Below are 16400 nucleotides of genomic sequence, written 5' to 3' on the forward strand. Positions count from 1 at the left end.
TAAAATTTTCAGTGTCATGAACAATTCATTTTTTATGAAACAGACCTTAAAATACTTCACACTGAAACCTTGATAAGATTCATCTTAACAAAGAGTTATCTACACATTTTTTTGATAATAACTTACCAGTTATTGGGTTAATTGCAATTGACTTTATAATACTTCATAGTTCTCTATGGCTATTTCCTGATACATAATACTCTAAACGCAGAATTTTTAAAAATATTGTTCTAGTTACTAAAATGAGTAATTATCAATATGGAATGCACTTTTACAGCAAGAGTTCAATAAGAGAATCAGGCTTCTATTCATTTTCCTTACTCAAAGTTAACATTTCGACCAGAGTTGCATATGATTAATATGGAAAGATACATCAAGGAAAAACAATCCAAAGCAGGAAATGTAGTTTTACCATATTCACCACGCAAAGTACAAAATAATAATTTACAATATAAACCATCATTCAATAACCCCCAAGATAATAATAGCATATTTTGCTGAATACCAGTTTATCCTTATATAAAAAAGTAATGTTCTAAATGCAAACATTCTGCCTTCAATGTTCATATGTATATTCCAATTGGCTATAAATATTTAATATCATTAAATAGCCCTGTACAGTACACATTCTATTTCCTCCCAAATGTCCTATTTTAAAGCAAATACTCTAGTCATTAAGAAGGGACACAATTATAAGAAAAAATTAGGTGTCTCAGGAAAATGTCATTCTAAGTGTTCACAGGTGAGTGTGATGAGAACAGTACAAAATACTTTTTTGATAAAACCTCCAGCATAAATATTCATATAAACTTACAATGACTTCTGGAGATTAGGTTTTACATGAAAGCAATAACAAGACATGTTCGCATTATACAGAAAAAAAATAATTAGGAAATTACATTATGGTAGAGCCCACATAGTATATTCTATAAGTCCCTTCACGTTGATGGTAACTTTAGATCCTAAATTTTGACTTTGAAATAGCTGAAAAAATCAGAAGACAGTGGTACACTGATTATTGTTATATTGAGTATTTATGGTATTTGATGAAATTGCAGATGCATTAATATTACCTTAAAGAGGTAATTTCATACTTTAATATACTCCCAGTTACAAACTGTTACTTTCTATGTCCCCCTTCAGATAACACCACGATTAGGATGACTCGATCCCAGTAATACGTTTACCATTCTTTATTCTGTACTGCTAAAAGAAGGATGGTTTCTGTTGCAAAAAATGAACAAACAACCCACCCCACACTTGACAAAACTAATTGTATTTGTAATCTCAGCATGTATTTATCTAGCATGGGAGAGAAAGGACTGAGTAATCTGAAAGACAGAGCTCTGAAACAATTATATTTAAAATTCCAGTCATTAATTTTGGTTATTTTCTCTTTCCTCTATGAAATTTTAAAAGTGAGATATTTTTTATCCATAAATTTACCTCAACTAACACTGAACTCACAAACATTATAAGGTAAATTGTCATTATTATTATTATTAGTGTTTTATTACCAATGGAGGAAGATAAGAAGAATCCTTTTCCCATCCAATCCACCACTGGGCTGAAGTCCTTTCCCCAAAACACATTACACACACACACACAGAAGCATCCACATACGCTGTTGAAGTGGAAAGACTGGACTCTTCCTGAGACTCAAGGGAAGGCTGAGCAAGGAGAAGAGGGTACATAGTCTTCATTCTGTCTAAAATAAACGAACACTGCTTGCTTATCATTATAAAATGGAGTTGGAATTCTGCCACACTGAGAAGAAAATGGGCTCGTATCTGCAGTCTTCTTTGGAAGAAACACCCCAATTACCTTCACAATTCTTGTACAAGAAGATGCTTTATGTTTTTGAAATTTTTTAAACTACTGGCATTTTAATGATTGTTTTTAACTTTATTATTATGAATAAACAGAGGGGGAAATACTAAAATTTAGGAAGTAGAAGGCTATTGATGTGAACTTTGTGATAATTGTTTTATTAGTTTTTTAGTTTTATAAATGAATATTAATTTCCTTACAGTAATACAGGCAAATAAAATAGTTAAAATTTAGTTTGGAAGTACTTTTTGAGTGCTTTAAGGTAAAGCAGAAAATACTTCATGAAAAAAAAGAAGATTCCTGTGGACAATGGAAGACATATAATTTTTAAAAATTCTTTAAATTCTTGTGGAGAAAGTATGTTTCAGGTAGTAAATTTGTTATGTCTATAGGTGGCTTACAATAGCTCAAAAACTTACATTCTAAAACTTTTTTAGTGAACTATATCTGCAAAGTAGCTAAAATCAACTGTCTAAAAGCATAAAAAAGCTTACTGTGACCTCAACTTAACTAATACATTTAATGGTTAGAAAAAAAATGTAGAAAATGTGTTGTCCTCAGCAATGGTGTTATTGTATCTAATTTAAATTATTGTATTTAATGTACCTCTGTGCTAATCTATTTGTAAACTAAAAGTAAATAATATTCATCAAACCAAACTTTGTTTCTTCTTAGGATTTTAAGCCTACTTCGGATGCTTTATTATTCCTTTATGGGACTTATCTATTACATATACTTTTCTTTCAAAAGACGTGCTTCAATAATAGTTTGACATTATCAAATTGGGGGACAATTATCCAAAACAAAAAGTAACACAGAAATACATATAATTTTTAAAAAAGTTTGGAGTAAATATCTGTAAATATATTATTTGTCAGTTTGTTAGTGAACAAACTGAAACCATAGTGTAAAATGGCTAAAAATTAAAGAAGAATAATTAAGAACAAGGAAGCAAAAACAATATATACAACCTATACACAGTCAGCAACAACAAACAGCAAAACCATATGCTTTGGATCACATATATGTAGTTGGTTAAATAAGGAAAGTAAAGAATGACAGAAAGAAAAACAACAAGAGGGACAGAATTTCTTGCTTGTAGTAATATAATATCTGGATCAAAAATCTCCATTGTGTTAATTAATCAAAATTCTTAATATTGAGCTTTCTTCCCTGGCTCCATTCACTTATTCATCTATCCATTTGTTCATTCATTCATCTGAGTAACCACTGCATTTTGGATATTATACCAGGTACCTTTAATCACCCCCAACCTTCCCATAGATTTATCTTTCAGCCACTTCACACTGAAACTGCCCTGAGCAAAACATTTTTCATATACTTATCAACAACACCAAATAACATCTGACCCCCTTGATAGGCCAATTTTTGTTCACATATTTTGTTCAAATATAAACTTTTTGAAAGATAGGAACACAGGCCTTCTTAACACCTGTAGAACAAGTGTTCAAGCATTTGGTTAGTGCACCCTAAAAAGAGTCTTGTAAAAGCAATAACAATTTAAATGGTTTCAATGGCTTTAGTCAAACAGAATAAAATTTCACATGATTAGATATTATAAGAGTTCTAAATGTTTATGAGAAATAAAAGATATTTAATTAAAGTTTCATTAGAAACATAAGCAGGAAATTGATTTTAAAAAATCCAGGCAACTGGAAAATAGAACATAAGTTAATCAGTAGCTTCGAGTAGACACACTAAGCTGCCGCCTGTTCTGTGTGATTTCGGTGCCCCCTCGACCACAATGTTCATTGTGCCAGAGATTCCTTGTTTGGGGATTCATTTCTTTAAGTCTTGAAATCTTTTATATATTCAGGATATTTTGATACTATGCAGCTAAAAACTAGGAAGGTGAAAAATAATACACTTCTGTCAATCAGCACTTCATGAAGAATAAAGTAACTGGTGTTAATTAAAAATGTTTAGTTGGGATTAGAGCATTATTACAGAAATAGTGTTGAAAATACACTTCACTTTGAGCAATACTTTGATTTTACAAAATAATACCACACATGTGATCTCATTTATTCTTCACAAGAACTATATACCTGACCCAGGAAGGGTGATTATATTTTAGAAATGTGAACGACAAACTTCAGAAAAAGAAGCAGGGCAGAGAAGACATTTAGGAAACACCTAAGGTAATGAAAGCCCATTAGACAAATTTTTTCATGAGTTGCTCAGAAAGTAATCTCTAACTGCTTTCATCTAATCCACTTTTGAATGTCATCACGATAAATCATGTATAATATGTGCCTTGGTCAAGTTGAAATTAAATGAAAATTTTATAAATGCTTCCAACAAGAGGAAATTAAACCAATGACAGACATTCCTCACCTGTGTTTTAAATGGTATCAAGTAATCTGAAAGAGTTACTAAACTTTTACTGCGTGTTTAACTTACTCCCAGGGAGTAATTTACATAAAGTCCGTATCTTATTATATTATGGCTAAAATTTTTTGTGCCACATTCCCACATGAACCTTATTCTCAAAAAAAAAAAAACCAAAAAAGCAAAACAATAACAAAAAAACCCCAAAGTCCTGTTTACTGATCTTAATAAAACACCATTAAGTTACCATATAATATTGTAAAAAATTTCAGTGAGTAGATAGAACATTTCTCTATAGACCTTGATTTCAGTGACTGTCCAAGAATGTCATATTATCAAGGAGCAATATTACTGTCTGACTAAATTAAAAATGCTTTTTTAAATGACATATTCCCACTAAGCTGTATAATTTCTAATTAAATTTCATCGCAAGTTTTGGTTCAAATAATAAATACATTTACTCAGACAGAAACATTCAAATTCAGAATTACAGGGCAGAAGGCAAAAACGAAACTACTATCTGGTTAATGAGCAATGACTTTATATTGCTTATAAATGTAATAAGAACTCTATTAGAAGATTTTTACTTAACTTGGTGGTAAAAATAAATATCCCTTTGATAAAGGCAGTTTTGCATTTTTGTTTCCCTATTTAACTTGCATTAAGAAAAATATAAAGCTCATTCATTCACCAAATGTGTACTGAATGAATGAAAACACCTTCATATGCCCAGGCAGATGCATATGACTTAAAACTGGCCTGTGACTTAAAACTGAATTGGCTTTTTTTGCCAAATGAAAAATCAATTGCATTTTCTTCTGCTTCCCACTGAAAAAGCTGTGTCATAGATGAGAAATATCTTAGAACCATTAAGGCACCTGAACCAAGAATGTTGATTAGAAGGGTACTTATTTTAACACTGTCTGGGTATACTTGAGTATTTTATTTTAAACAACATGACAACACAGAGCTGTTCTCTAAAATATTTGCCTAAAAACAAACACCACTGTCATTGAAAGAAAATATACAATCTACTCATTGAAAAATACCAATCATCCATAGGTGGTACTTTGTAAGACTGGAGGAAATAGCATTATTTATGCAATACTTTTTTTTCATATGACAACTTTCATTTTGTGGTCTGCTATTGCAGAACCTGGTAGCTGGTCCTAGAATGGGGAAGGCACTGCTGTCATGCTTTTTCCCTAAATAATTATATATATATGACCTTCATATATACATGGCTATATATATGAAGTTACTTCATATATATAGCCATGTATATATGAAGTAACTATACCCTAGAGGGTTTATACGCTATGGCTCTGTTAGCCATGAATCAGAGATATAAGACTGGGATTTCAAATTCCAATTTCCTATGTGAGTTCTCAAAATAATTTTTTCATTAAAAAGAAATAATAGGTTACACAGTGCTTTCCAATATCCACTCAGAATTTGAAAGAGTTGCTTTTCCACTATGCCCATCAGAACTGTTGGACTGAATTAACATCGCATTCATAGACATGCTTCTTTTAGAAAACAGTCCGCATGTGTTCGGTGAGTTAATATAATAATAGTATTCCTTTAATTCTCCATTCAGGGAGTACCTGTGCCTTGCTCTGGATCTCTCAGCAGGCAAAGTGAGAAACTTACTTGGCTTTGAATGTGCTCTTTTAGATGTGGGTCCCTCTGTGCCAGAATCAGGAGGTCGACTAGCTAACTGCAAGGCAGTTGAATTATTTCTGTTAGTGTTTTGGGACTCAACATTTGTGACAGCTTCACTCTGTGGGTCGGTACTTGGCTTCGTGCCAGTCTTTCTTTTCTGCTTTTGGGACACAGAAGTGCTTGAAGTCCAGGTAGGAGGCAAAGCAGAGGTAGTGGTAGAGGAGTCCTGACTTGAACAAGTTTCTGAACATTGTATCACGTTGTCATTGGCAACTTTAAAACACTGGGCATTCTCTTCGTGTCCCACAGCTTGTTTGGACATGGACTGGGGCAGCATCACACTGCAGCCTTGTAATTGAGCCCCATTAGTTTGAGAGCAGACGTTGCTGACCTTGGTGACCTTGTGTTGCCCATTATTGTTACAAACCTTATACCGGATCATTAGAATGATGATGAAAACCAGCACAGAGGCTACAATGATTCCACCAATAATAATAATCATGGTGCCTCCCAAAAACTGGGACTGCATGAAATGGCACCGCACATAATCCTCTTCCGTAGTAAACTGGATGCAACCCACGACTCTTGTGGCAGTGAGGGAAGTAATGCCATCATCGTATATTGCCAAGACACACAAGTCATACATAGTTCCAGCAGCCAGGTTATTGACAAGAAAAGTTTTGCTCGTAGGAGGTATCATTCTGAGGGACAATGGAATTTGTGTTAATATTAAAAACAAAACAAAACAGATACACACACAGTCATTATGACTTTCGTTCTGTTTCATTTCAGTACTCATTAAGATAAGCACATTTATAACATATGAAATATGAGAAAATGATCTAATCTTATATTTACCCAGTTAAAATGGCTAAAAGTCATTGTTGGATTCTGCATTATATTAACGGTGCCTGCACTATGTCTTGACAAGCTGACTAATTACATTGCTTGGCAAAGCAGAATTCCTAATAAAAGCCACTGCTAAAAAATCATTTATGACAAATTACTTTTGAAAGGTGTGACTGTGACATTATCTGACTACTAAACAAATCCATTTAGCACTTACAACACCTCTGTGACTAAAAACCAATTTGAAGGAAGGGAAAACACTGACAATCACATTAGAAACCAGAATGGAAATGCAATTCAGAGTATTTATTTTTCAAATCAGTTATAAGCTACTATGGAATGGTAACCAGTAAATGTATCTTTAATAACTAAGATACTTACTAAGATTAAAGTACTTTATTTACAGATCTCAACCCTCTCTTATGTCTTCAACACTTGGTTCCCAGTATGTTCTTATCTATAAATGAGGTTGATGCGTAATATTATCCTAGAATCATGAACAGGGCAAAGCTGTTGACCAGAGCATAAATCCCTTATCCTCCCCATTGTGGGCTGATGAAATTACTTTCACAACATAGTTTGTAAAGTTTGATAAGAGTTTAAGACATCCCTGAATCCATTGTATCACTAAAGTCTTCTGTGGCTCCTATTCTCTACTACCTTTTTCTACTCAGTAGCAACCATATATGACTAAGATTTAATTTGGAAAAAAGGCTTGAAACTCTCTTTTTTCTCTGAAAGAGTTTTAGAAATTTCAAGACTTGGCAATGCTAATCTGTTATACAACCTAAACAATGTGTTCTAAATGTACCAAGAAACTTTTAGGCTAGAGTATGTATTGTGGCTGAGATCACTACCATTTAGTGAGTGCATAAGAAATGCCAGGCATTACTAAGCACTTTATATGCATTATGATTTCATTTTTACAATGACTTATGAGGTAGGCATTATCACCATTTTACACGTGACAAACATTAAGGTCAGGAATTCAAGCAATTTCCTCAGGGTCATAGAGAATTTACTTGTCATGGAAGGATTAAAATCTTGGAATTTGGAAAATAGAAACCGACATATTTCACAGAGCTAATGTTTAAAGTATATAGAATGTCTAGGAGCTACAGGAAAGTAAGGGGTAGGGGTGGATGCTCATCTTTGACAATGGGTTAAATAATCCATAGCCTAAGTGAAAAGCTGAGTATGACAACAGCAAACTATTATATGCTAATATACATGCATCGCGGTCTACATCCCCATACATTTAGTGATGAGAGGGATATTAGAAACCATTTACTCTAATCTCTTCCTTTTAAAGATGAGAAAATTAAAACTCAGTCAAGTAGAACCTTGCCCAGCATCGGTCACATGGTTAGCTAGGTCAGTTTTGTTTTTTCCTACCAGCCCATGCTTATTTTTAAAAAAATTTTCTCTCATTTCCATACATGAGCAAAAATCAAATTATCTTCAAGAATTCATCTGGGTATATAAAAACTGATTTGATCTTATTTCAGAAAAGCTGAAAGGCAAAATATATATATATGTGTGTATATATATATATATATACATATATATATATACACACACATGTATACATATGTATATTTCAAAGCCATGATTTTACATCATTTCCTAGGAGTAACAATAGTCTATCATGAGTGAAATTATATGGAGAGGTAAAAATGTATATTTCCAACTGAAAATTGGACAAGATGTGACTATAAATCAATGAGGCTGAACTTTAGAAAAACATACCAGAAATTCTTTAGTCAGACGCAAATTCTCCACCAATATCCTTACCCAGAGATTACATATTTAACTCCACTGATACTTTCACTGCTCAAAATACTTATAAACTTTCTCTTTGGAACTGTCTTAAGAACCAGTGTATATGAGACAACACACACACACATAACTCAATCACTCAAAAAATCAGTCTCATTATTTTATAGTTACATCCTATTTTTGACCAAAAATGGCAATACCCATCTTGATCACCCACCTTATTCACAAGACTTGGCTCCAAATGGCTTTTGCTTGTTTCCAAAATTCAAATTCACCCTCAAAAGACGAAGATTTGCCACCACTGAGGATATTCAAAATAGTATGACGAAGGTTCTAAAGATAATTCCAAAAATGCTTTGAGCAATGGCAGCATTATTGGGATAAGAGTATAGCCTCCCAATGTGACTTCCTTGAAGGAAAGAACACTCATGTGGATGTGTAAGTTCTGGTATGTTTTTGAATTTTTAAGATAAATCAATCTTGTTCTCTGATAGTCACATCTCTTAGATGAGGGGAAAAAAGTAAGTAAGCATAATGTTAAATATAAATTTGAACTCTCTGAAAATAACAGCATTCAAAATATTTCTCCACATGTATTCACCTTTCACAAGCCTTACATTATATACTTTAAAAAGTGGAGTACTTTAATTACAACACAGAGTAGCACTGCTGATTGAAAAAAATCAGTAGCAGATTATCAAGCCCTACACTAAGATGCACAGCAAGTACAAAAATTTGCTTAATTTCTCTTACCTGTAAACAAGGGTGTCATCATAAGTACCATTGTACTGGATCTGAAACATACGTATTCCCGGGATATTTCTTTGAAAATTAAATTTAAGCAGTGCCGTAGATGATGTTGCTTCTGCCACCACAATTTTATCTTGACTGATTTTAGTATCACCATTACTACTGCTTGCATTAGAACCTGACTTAGTAGAAGTTGAGATATCTGAAGAACCAGGATCAGGCTCATGGATGTGGTTCGTACTGTTTAGTAAGTGAGGGAGCTTAATTATATGAAGATCCACCATTTGTGTTGCTTCCCCAGCAGGATTGGAAGCAATGCAGGTAAAAGCACCTGTATCCTTAATAGTTGTTATAAGAATGTCAAGTGTTCCATTATCATACACCAGAGATCTTGTTGCATTTGAAATAAGCTTCCCTTCAGGAGAAATCCAGTGAATTGCAGGTTCGGGGTCTCCCCGGGCTTTGCACCTCAGGGTTGCCCTCTGACCCTCCAGGACTCTCATCTCATGTGTATGACGAGTAATGAGAGGAGGCTCACACAAAAACTCTTCCTCAGGAATTGACCAAAAATAGCGGCCAGTTAAAAGCGCTGGGGAAGCACAGGTCTCCAGGTCATCTTCTCTGGACAGACGCCTCAACCACAGCAATTCACAGTTGCAATGCAAAGGGTTTCCACCAAAACTTAATGCAAAAGTAGATGGGCTTATGATTCCTGAGGTTGCTAGGACCTGAGCTCGCTGAAACAGAGGGTCAGGTGGTAGCTTCTGCAATTTATTTGATGTTACATCTAGCCGAGTCATCTTGTGCAAGTGGGAGAAAGTTCCCTTAGGAATGTTATCAATCATATTGTGATCCAAACTGAGGGTGTGTAAGCTGATCATCTTCTCAACAGCATCCCATGGTATTGTTTCTAAATTATTATAGGACAGATCCAGCTCCTCGAGGGCAAAGACATCATCAAATGCTGTAGAAGAAATTAAAGTCAGCTGATTGTTGTTCAGTATCAAATGATGGAGATTGGAAAGCCCACTGAACATATCATTTGTAATTTTAGTCAATCTGTTGCTATTCAAATGCAATGCCCTCAGATTCCGTAAGTCAGCAAAAGCATGAGGTGTAATAAAACTTATTGTATTCCTGGATAGAGTCAGGTCCACCAAGCTGGTCATATTGGCAAAATCTTTCCTTTTAATATTTGTAACAAAATTGTCTGCCAAACGCAGTTCCACAGTTCTTCTGTCAATGTTTGGTGGCACAAACAAAAGCCCTTTCTTGGCACAAAGGGTTGCAAGATTAGGAGACAAAATCTGACAGACACAACGCTTTGGACAGATCTGAGCTTTCACTGCTATGCCAATGAAAAACAGATAAAAAAGAAATTTTTCCATTGTAGATCAGTTTTAAGAGCCTGTAAGAGAAGACACAAAATATAGTGTTAGCACCCAATCATTTGAGTAAAGCTCATATTCCTACTAAAATAATCTTTTTTATGCAAACTAGAATACAGAAACAATTTATTCACTTGCTTATTTAACCAAATATAAAATAATAACTCTGTATTGTCTGTGTAGTAGACCCTAGGATAAAAAAAAATATACCATTCATGACCTCATGAGATTTAAAATCAACTGGTGAAAACCAAGAAATCAACAGATTATTATAATTCTGTCAATTAAGTGCTATTTTTGAAATATGCCCAGGGCACTCCCTGGGTTCACAAAAAAGAGACATTCAGCCCAGACTGGAGGGTGGGAGCTCAGGAAAATTTCTATTAAACCCCCAAAAGACATCTTGTAGATTCAAAAGCTTAGACATATTTAGAGATTTGCAAGTATTTCAATTTATTAGTCTGAGCAGAAACAGAAAGAGACAATATTTGTATTTGGTAGCCTTGTGGCAAGATACTTGAAAGTAATTAATTGTTAATTAAATTTTATTCATCTTTACAAACTATCTTGAAAATAGTACAACCTCCACATCCTAGCTGCAAATACAGGATCTTGTTCTCAAATATAAAAAAGGCTGAAAATTTACCACAAATGCTCTGAGCTCCTTAACTATTAGAATGCTTTATGTGATATAATGTGGATTTTTGAAGATAATTTATAGAAAGCAGTCATCAAAATACTTGACAGTGAGTCCAAGAAGATGTCATATTCCATTTTCCTTTTCTGAAAAAACTTAGTGCACTTATATTTATTCATATTTATTTTTAAAAAACTTGACAGTTTCATTTCTAGCTTGATCTTAAGTATTTGCTCTTGAGATTAATCATCAAAAATAAAAATACTAATGCATACGTGATTAAAATTCTCAAAAATTATGTGTAATTTTAAACACCAAGAGGGAAAACAGCTGCAGAAAATCACTTAAATGTTTAATTGACAAAAATATGAAATACATAATTATTCTAGAAATGATGCACCTAGTTTTCTAAATAAAACCTCTTCTTATAGGTTTGATTTATTTTATGCCTATTTTATGTCATATTAAATGTGGTTGTAATGAATAAGAACTGTCATTCTCAGCAAATGAAATAGTCTTACTCTTCTGTTCATGACAGAATAACTAGTACTTAGCCTTTCCGTAATAAGCAAAATTTAAAAAAACAAACAAAAAAAAGAAACTGTACAAAAATATGTAAAATGTCTGTTTCAGACATTGGAGAAAAGGAAGCAGAGAACCGTGATCCTTGAAAAAGTGAATTTAAAAAAAATGAACCTTATCATTGAGCCCTAGAGACACTTTCCAAACCACAGCGCAAGGAGGGAAAACAAGGCAAAGCATGAAGAGTCTTATTCAATTGAAGAGAACTGAGATCGGAGTGCAGAGTCTCAGGTGGCTTGACTTTATGGGGCAAAGTACCAGAAATGAGAGAGTTATCAAAAGAAAGAACGTCAGTAATCTCTGTACATAGAGACAGGACAATAGATACTAACTATACTGAAACACTGATGGGGAAAAAAGTGAACAAAAACTCAATGACGGGCTTCCCTGGTGGCGCAGTGGTTGAGAATCTGCCTGCCGATGCAGGGGACACGGGTTCGAGCCCTGGTCTGGGAAGATCCCACATGCCGTGGAGCAACTAAGCCCGTGCGCCACAACTACTGAGCCTGCGCGTCTGGAGCCTGTGCTCCGCAACAAGAGAGGCCACGATGGTGAGAGGCTCGCGCACCGCGGTGAAGAGTGGCCCCCACTCGCCGCAACTGGAGAAAGCCCTCACACAGAAACGAAGACCCAACACAGCCAGAAATAAATAAATAAATAAATAATTAAAAAAAAAACAAACAAACAACTCAATGACTTGTGGAAAAATATTAAAAAGTCAAACATACATATAATTGGAGTATTAGAAGAAAGCTGTAATGTAGAAATATATCTGAAGAAATAAAGGTAATTTTTTTTTTTCAAATTTGTGATAAAAAAACAACCCAAAAAATCCAAGCTCAAAACAAGAAAAACCCACAAAGACACATCACAATCAAATTGCAGATAACCAAAGAAAGAGGAAAAATAATCTTAAGAGCAGTCCCCCAAATAGGACACATTACAAGAAGATATGGTGAACAAAATAAAAATAAAAACAGCGTCTGACTCCTCATTGACTTCTCTTTGGAAATAAAGCAAGATGGAAGACAATGAGAAATCTCTTTAAAGAGCTGCCAGAAAAAGAAAGGCCTGTCAAACTGGGTGGGGATTTATATATTCATAAATGATGAAAGTAAAATAAAAACGTTTTGAGAGAAACAAACTGAAATTTTCATTACCAGAAGAACTTGAATCTTTATAGATGCATAAAAAAGCAACGGAAATGGTATATCTGTGGGTAGGTATAAAATATTTCATTGTGTTTTAGTATGTTTATAAATAGTACTCTGGTGTGGATATAAACAGTTACAAAAAACATTCACACTCTGACAATTAAATATGCTGGATAAGCTACAAATTATATATTTTTAAAATTAACAACATCATAATGCTGAAAATACAAATTAACTTAATGGAACTATATTCCAGATAATGACAGTCCTTGATGAAAGGGAGGATATACAGAGGTGTCCCCCTTCAACAGAAAAGTAAATAGAAGAACCCATCAACAGAAAAGTAAATAGAAGAACCCATCTGGCATAAATTGGGGTGAGGAGAAAGCAGCCTAACTTTTAACACACTTTTTAAAAAATACATTATTGTTTTAGAGCAGTATTAGGTTTACAACAAAATTGAGAGGAAGGTACAGAGATTTCCCATATACCTCCTGCCCCCACACATGCAGAGCCTCCTCTATTATCTACATCCCTTACCAAAGTGGGACATTTGTTACAGGGGATGAATCTACTTCAGCACATCATAATCACCTAAAGTTCAGAGCTTACATTAGGGTTCACTCTTGGTATTATACATTCTCTGGGTTTGGATAAATATATAATGACATATATTCACCATTTTGGAATCATACAGAGTATTTTCATTGCCCTAAAAATCCTCTGTGCTCTGCCTATTCATCTCTCCCCAGCCCTTCCCTGGCGATCACGGATCTTTTTACTGTCTCCATAGTTCTGTTTTTTCAAGAATGTCATAGAGCTGGAATCATACAGTATGTAGCTTTTTCAGATTGACTTCTTCCATTTAATATGTTTTTAAGGTTCCTCCATGTCTTTTCAAGGCTTTGTAGCTCATTTCTTTTTAGCACAGAATAATATTCCATTGTCTGGATATACCACGGTTTATCTACTCACCTACTGAAGGACATCTTGGTTGCTCCCAAGTTTTGGCAATTATGAATAAAGCTGCAATACACATCCATGTACAGGCTTTTGTGTGGACATGTATTTTTTACTCCTTTGGGTAAATACCAAGGAATGCAATTGCTGGATTGTATGGTAAGAACATGTTTAGTTTTCTAAAAAACCATCAGAGTGGCTGTACCAGGAATGTGTGAGAGTTCCTGTTGTATCACTTCTTCTTCAGCACTTGGTGTCAGTGTTACAGATTTTGGTCATTCTAATAGATGTGTAGTAGCATTTCACTGTTTTAATTTGCATTTCCCTGGTGACATATGATGTGGGATATCTCTTCATATTTTATTTGCCATCTGTATGTCTTTTCTTTGGTGAGGTGTCTGTGAAGGTCTTTGATCCATTTTTTTAATTATTGAATTTTAAGAGTTCTTTGTGTATTTTGGATAACAGTCCTTTATCAGATTTGTCTTTTGCAAATCTGTTGTATGTAAAAAAGCACCACCATACCCGAGGTCATCTAGGTTTTCTCTTATGTCATCTTCTAGGAATTTTACAGTATTGTATTATTGTGATTCAGTTCACCACAGCTTCAAATGCTTTGAGAGCATGGTTGGGAGTTTCCTATTCAGTAAGACATGAATCTTAGCACTAGAGTGGTTTTGGAGCTTTGTAACTCTGTTTCCAGCTTTTTTTGGTGGCCAAGGACATCTCCTTGATCTCTAATTTCACCTTTGGATTTCTTTGCTTTGCACTGTAACTGAGCTATCCTACAAGCTTTTCTCATCTCTTCAGTGCCATGCCAGGCATTCTGTGGTTCAAAGTCAGAAATACCTCTATGGGAGGAAAGGGACTGAACTATCCTTTCTCTCTCTTCCCTCTCCTTCTCCTTTCCCCCCTCCTCTCTCTCATAGCTAAAACCCCTGAGTGACTTTTCCTTTCTGTTCTTCTGCTTCTTATTCATCCTTCCAAACCTGAAAGTTTACATTGCCTGGAGGATTCATTTCAATTTTCCTTTCCTTCCTTAATTTACCTCAATTTTTTCCTTATCTTAAAATGCAAAGTACCTAGGGAAATTGTCTCATAGAGGGCAGAATGGTGGTTACCAGGGGCTGAGGGGTGGAGAAAGTGGGGAGATGTTGTTTGAGTGTACAAACCTTCAACTAGTAGATAAATAAGTATGCACAATGTAGTGATTACAGACAACCATACTGTACTATAAACAACAAAGTTGCTAAGAGAGTAGATCTTAATTATTCCCATTGCAAAAAAGAAATGAGAAGTACGTGACACGATAGGGGTGTTAGCTAATGCTACAGTGACAATCATATTGCTATATATAAATGTATCAAGTCAACACATTTTTACACCTTAAACTTACACAGTGTTATATGATAATTATATCTCAATTAAAAAATATTTTGAAGTCCTAGCCTCAAATACTCGTGAATGTGAGCCTATTTGATAGGTTTTTTGCAGATTATCAAGTTAAAGTGAGGTGATTCATATAGACCCTAACCCAATATGATTGTGTCCTTATAAACAGAGAAAATTTGGACACAAAGACAGACATTCACAGAGGGAAGACAATGTGAAGCACAATAAGAACATCATCTACAATCCAAAGAACTCCGAAGGCTGCTAGAATCTAAGAGAAAGGAATAGAACAGATTCTCCCTTACAGCCTTTAAAAGGAACCAAGCATGACAGACACCTTGATTTCAGATTTCTAGCTTCCACAATTGTGGGACAGTAAATTTCTGTTAAATCTACCCTGTTTGTGATACTTTGTTATGGCAGCCCTAGCAAACTAATACAACTCTCAAAACCATTTCCTGTAACAGAAGAATTTTGGATATAAAACAATACATATTGTAAACTTCCAAGTACACCTGACCCTTAAAACAACACAGGGATTAAGGGCACCGACCTTTTGCATAGTCAAAAATTTGTGTATAACTTATACTTGGACTTCTGTATCTGCAGTTCCTCTACATCTGTGGTTCTGCATCCTCGGATTCAACCAACTGTGAACCGTGTAGTACTGTAGTATGTATTTATTGAAAATAAATCTGTATATAAGTGGACCCGCACAGTTCAAACCCTTGTTGTTCAAGGGTCAACTGTATACGTGTATTTAGAACAGGCAAAGGTAATGCATAGTGATAGAAATCAAATCTATTAATTGTGGTTGCCTGGTTGGAGGATGGTAGATTGGGGAAGAGTACAAAACGATTGGGGGGGGGAGGGTCGTGGAAATATTCTATATCTTATTTGTAATAGTAGTATACATTCATCAGAATTCATTGGCTATACACTTAAAATTCGTGCATTTTATTTATGGCAAGTTTTCCTCAACAGAGTTGGTTAAGCTTAAAAGAGGAAATATGGGTTTTCTATTATGTTTCCAAACGTTGGTTTCAAAGGAAGAAGAATTTA

General features: G+C 34.5%; 1 protein-coding gene across 4 annotated transcripts in view; it reads right to left on the reverse strand.

Annotated features, from left to right (window-relative positions):
- The window catches only part of LRFN5 (leucine rich repeat and fibronectin type III domain containing 5), a 274926-nt gene that overhangs the window by 15585 nt on the left and 242941 nt on the right, over positions 1–16400 (reverse strand). For 3 of the 4 annotated variants that reach the window (XM_082383807.1, XM_082383806.1, XM_082383808.1), the window contains exons 3-4: positions 9229–10633; positions 3–6548 (exon numbers count right to left, since the gene is read on the reverse strand). In XM_082383807.1, coding sequence (XP_082239933.1) covers positions 5606–6548; positions 9229–10613 — 2328 coding nt within the window. In that variant the 5' untranslated portion in view covers positions 10614–10633 and the 3' untranslated portion in view covers positions 3–5605. Of the gene's footprint in view, positions 1–2; positions 6549–9228; positions 10634–16400 lie in introns of those variants that run through there. The other variant, XM_082383809.1, reaches the window with a different exon arrangement.

The sequence above is a fragment of the Balaenoptera borealis genome (genome assembly GCF_965194805.1).
Source record: "Balaenoptera borealis genome assembly, chromosome: 3".
Classification (NCBI taxonomy): domain Eukaryota; kingdom Metazoa; phylum Chordata; class Mammalia; order Artiodactyla; family Balaenopteridae; genus Balaenoptera; species Balaenoptera borealis.